Source organism: Lolium rigidum, chromosome 1 (assembly GCF_022539505.1).
Source record: "Lolium rigidum isolate FL_2022 chromosome 1, APGP_CSIRO_Lrig_0.1, whole genome shotgun sequence".
In the NCBI taxonomy this organism is placed as follows: Eukaryota; Viridiplantae; Streptophyta; class Magnoliopsida; order Poales; family Poaceae; genus Lolium; species Lolium rigidum.
Window position 1 is genome coordinate 257,835,659 of NC_061508.1, and position 4,955 is coordinate 257,840,613.

The window sequence follows — 4,955 nt, forward strand, 5'->3', positions numbered from 1 at the left end:
TCTCTTGATTCCCGCCATGATTCTTGCTCATTCTTGAGGGATCTAAGAGAGGAGATCTAGATCTACAATCCCCACCAATCCATCTCTCCTCTAAGTGAGGGGAACTCTTTAGATCTAGATCTTGGAGTCATTTGTTGATTTCCTCTTTGTTCTTCCTCTCTAATCTCATCCTAGCATTTGTTGCTCGGGTGGGATTTGAGTGTGAAGGACTTGAACACCTCTAGTGTTCTTGCTTTGCATCATTGCATAGTGTTGAGCTCTCCACCACGATTAGTTCGAGTGAGAGACCGTGAGCTTGTTACCCTTGGAGGGAGACCTCCTAGTTGGCTTGGCGGTTGGTGCTCCGGTGATCTCTTCAAGGAAGATTGTGAAGAGGCCCGAGCTTCTCCTTCGTGGAGCTTGTGAAGTGGTCTTGGAGCTTGCCATCTCCGGAGTGGAGGAGAAGCTAACAGTAAGGAAAGGGCCATTATCCTTCGTGGGTTTGGCTCGGAGAATAGGGTGAGCCTTCGTGGCGTTGGGGAATCCTTCGTGGGACCTCCACCCCTCCAAACGTGACATACCTTCTTGCAAAGGAAGGGAACACGAGAATACATCCTCGTCTCCACGTGCCTCGATTATTTCTATACCCGAGCTTACTTTCCTTGTGACAGCCATCGTGCTTGAAGTATCTATTATATCTTGCTATCACTTGTTCATATATATTGTGCCTATCTTGCTTAGCTCTAGTTGTTATTGTTGCACTTAGTTGAGCCTAGCTTATTTAGGATTTGTGCTTGTGAAATAAACGTTAGTTTAATTCCGCATTCTTACAAGCTAAATCCGTAAGTGTTTTTAAATCGCCTATTCACCCCCCTCTAGGCGACATCTCGTCCTTTCAGGTAGGCTCGTACAAAAGCGGAGCGAAGTTTGAAGTTAGGGCCAACAAGGCACGGGGGGGGGGGGAGCTTCGCCCCTCCCCACTCCCCCATGTACGGATCTTCATCATCACCTATTATACCTCTTGTAAGCCACCGACTAAGGTTAATCGCTTCATAAGATAAGCCATGACTTCTATAAACACTCCTCAATATATTTATGTTTTGTTGTAGGCCTCAGTGGTTTGTATCTCTTTTTGTTGCAGAGGGTTTTTCAACGTTAAAATCTTATGTCCCCTGCGTGTATTCTTTTTCATTCTTCCCAAGTGTATAACAGTGGACACATTTTTTTTGTTTAGGGTCGGGAGCATCGGAGCCGCTCGTGCGAGGGGCTGCGAGTACGAAGCGACTATTCGAGTGCTCTCCCTTTGGCACCATCATGCTAGTAGTTCTAAACCTGAAGGACTTTAAAGAGGCCACATGAGCCGTCAACCCAACATGTACTCAATGCACTTGGCTGAGGACACACCCCTTTCAGGGCTCCTTTGATTCGTAGGATTCATATAAAAGTCATTTAGGATTTAGATCTCATGGGAATATTTTCTTTATAGGTTATTTAATTCTATAGGAATCCTATAGGAATTTTGTAGTGTAAATTTATAGAAAAAACATTAGATCATACATCATGAAAAATTCTTTTACTACAATTAGACATACTTCATGTTTTTTGTGAGATTCAGTTAGCCATGACATTTCAACCCTATGCTTTTCCTTTTTTTTTTATCCTATGACTCAAAGGGGCCCACAAGAAAGCAATCAACTGATGCTTCATTAGTGCACTGCTATGGATTAACATTTGGAGAAAGGAAACAATGATCAAGATAAAACTGAACAACAATCCCAAGATATGCAAAAGCATAGAACAAAAATCGCCGCACCAAGAACCTATGGAACCAAAACACCAACGGTTCTACTGTAGCAACACAAGAAACATAAAGAAAATTATCTACTTTCTTCAGTTTAAAGTAATTACCTAAAAATAGATATATTTACACACTAAAACATGTCTAGATACATCAATTTTTTTAACAATTATTTTAAAACCGAGGGGGGCCATGCTTAGAATATATTAGAATATATTAGAAAAGGGTAGTAGTACAACCGGCCTATCAGAGACAAACTACTCCCTCCATTCAAAAATAAGTATCTCAACTTTTCCAAATGTATTTGTAACTAAAATACGTCTAGATGCGTCTCTATCGAGTCAAAAGTGAGACACTTATTTTATACGAAGGTATTACATGTTTGTCATTTTTGATATCTCTTAAAGACAAAATTTTATTTCAAGGAAGACAATGTTCCTATCATGGCGAGGCATATGAGTTAATTTTGTCGATATTAAGATCCGGTGGCTCAATCGCTCGGAAATAGCGGTAGGGTGTAGGCACTAACGGAGCTACAGTGATGGCGGGCCAAGATGCAGCAGAATAAGATTTTTTCCGAACAGGGAACATCGACGGGCTGGCCCAGCAAGAGTGACAAATAACTGGGTAAATCTTGGGAGGGCTGCGGCCCAGTTTGTCCCCAAAGTAGTTGTAGGTGTAGGTACCTGCATTCATATATGTAAATGCAGTGCATGTACGTATTTATGTGTGCTTGTTTATGTGTTTGTAGAAAAATAGCAGGATAAATTCACCTTGTTTTGAGATGCAGAAATATAATTTTAAGAACATCCATAACAGCGCAAAATACACGCGCACGCACACGCAGTCACCCAGAAAACCGTTTGGTAGCCTACATGGACCATGAGTCGCATGGACCCAGCAATTTTTGGCCCGTTTGGTTGCCTGGACCGAGTCGGTTGTTGCACAACCGATTCTCAAAGCACCCTCGGACTAGACGCTGCAAGAACGTCTAGTTCGGCTGTTGCTAGCGATGCATGCAATTCTGGTACACAGGCCATGCAAAAGGAAATCTTTTGATGCAACATGTGCACATGCTTCTCACTCTCCTTACACTACCTTCTCACTCTCCTTACACTACCTTCTCACTCTCCTTACACTACTCCACACACCCTCTCTTTAAATCAACACAAACATAGTCCAAATCAAAATAAGTTGTACATGAAAAAGATTGTGTCAATGATATGAATCAATTCCCACAATCGGTTTCGAGTTTCGGCAGTCGTAAATCATCAATTTCGTGTATAAAGTTTTAAGCGAATTTTGTCAAATTCATCGCACACGCTCAACCGTTTGAAATATCCTTGGAGGAGTGGGTTCACCTCACCATTCCACATGAATTTCATGTTGAAAAGTTTTTGTTTTGGTGGACATAGATGGACAAATAAATGACTCGCTAGTATATTGTAATATGTACGTATGTGTGAGTATAGTTTGGAGTACTTTTCCTCAACTTCTCAGCTTCCCATCTTTATGGACGGCGACGTGGTGATGATATGTGAGAAGTGAGAGGTGATAATCCATAGTGGTGGTGGCATGGTGATGTTCATCTTCGTGGTTGACGACATGGTGATGCTTGTGACCGGCGTAACCGACGGTATAATGGTGGTATTCAGCTTCGTCGTCGGCGACATGGTGGTGCTTGTGACCGACGTGACCGGCTGCGTCATGGTTGTCTTCGTTCTGGTGGTCGGCGACATGGTGATGCTTGTGACCGGCGTGAACGACGGTGCCATGGTGGTCTTCATCTTTGTGGTCGACGACGTGTCCATACTTGTGACCGACGGTGTCATGGTGCTCTTCGTCTTCGTGGTCAGGGACGTGGTGATGGTTTTGACCGGCTTGAGACTAGCCTGCCATGGTGGTGTCTGCCTTCGTGATCGCCGACGTGCCGAAGCTTGTGAACAGCGACGTGAGGCTTTGTGATTGGTGAGGAGGTGAGAAGTAAATCCACCATGTAGATAAGTGGTGAGGCTAAAACTGAACTCGAAGCATTACATTTCTGTTGGCCCAAAAATGTCGATCCAGACCACCAAACAACAGCCTAACACCGTGACCCGTTCGGAACGAGATAGAGATTTGTTTCCACTGCGCCATGCAAAAATCCGGCCGAGGTAACTAAACGAGCCCTAGGTGATCCTCACGGCATCCACAAACGCACAAGACGAATACATCTTTTGTATATTGTGGCCGTCCACATCGTTTTCAAACACACCCCAAAGCTAGCACAGTAATAATAAATCTAAAAAGAATTTACAGTCGTCAATATGTACACCTATTGCAGTACAGAAACTAAACAGTGACTTCAATAATAAATAAATATGTAAAGCAGCATGTCCATACTACCTGGCTGCGCAAAACCTAAACATTCGGTAGCCGTTCGACGCCCACCGTCGTGTCGGTATACGAGCGGCAGATCGGGCACGTCGAGTGCACGTCCAGCCACGGGCCGATGCACTCGGCGTGGTACAGGTGCAGGCACGCCGGCAGCAGCCGCACCTTGTCCCCGAGCTGGAACGCGGCGAGGCACACCGAGCACGCCGCCGTCTCCTCCCCTGACCTCGTCACGTTATGCTTCACGGATAGGGTGTATGCGAACGCCGGGAGACCGGCCATTGGGGATGCGGCCAAGGCATGGCGAAGCGGCCGCTCGTCCAAGCGCACGCTGCTAGTTTCCGTCATGGGATGCGGCCGAGCAGCTGCGGCGGCGGCCGCGGCACGAGCGCGGCGCCCCCGGCAGAGGCTGCACACGATAATGTACAGGAGCACGGCGGCGACGATGCCGATGAAGACGCCGGCTATGACCCTGCCTCGTGACGAATCGATGGACGGCGCCTTGTAACTGGAAGGTGGCGGCGGCGGCTGCGGCGATGGACGAAACGAAAACCTCAGTGGAGGAGGAGCAAAGCGAGCGAAGCCCAGGGGGGATTGTGCCATTGGAGCGTACGTGTGGTTTAACTGCAGACTAGCTAGCTGACTATCGCTGCTTCCGGCATGGTTTCTATAGTCGAAGTTCCAAGCGGATTATTATAAGCGGATTCGGGCGAGCGCAAGTGCTTGGAAAGCAATGCTGGAGTTAAATTGGGTAAACTATGTGAATATGTGATCGCTGATTCATCGCGAAACGAAGTGGAAATCA

General features: G+C 46.1%; 1 protein-coding gene across 1 annotated transcript; it reads right to left on the minus strand.

Annotated features, from left to right (window-relative positions):
• Positions 1-4,177: 4,177 nt before the first annotated feature.
• Positions 4,178-4,753, minus strand: LOC124657834 (RING-H2 finger protein ATL51-like). Its single transcript, XM_047196326.1, has one exon. The coding sequence runs from the start codon at positions 4,751-4,753 to the stop codon at positions 4,178-4,180; it is 576 nt and encodes a 191-aa protein (XP_047052282.1).
• Between the last annotated feature and the right edge of the window lie 202 nt (positions 4,754-4,955).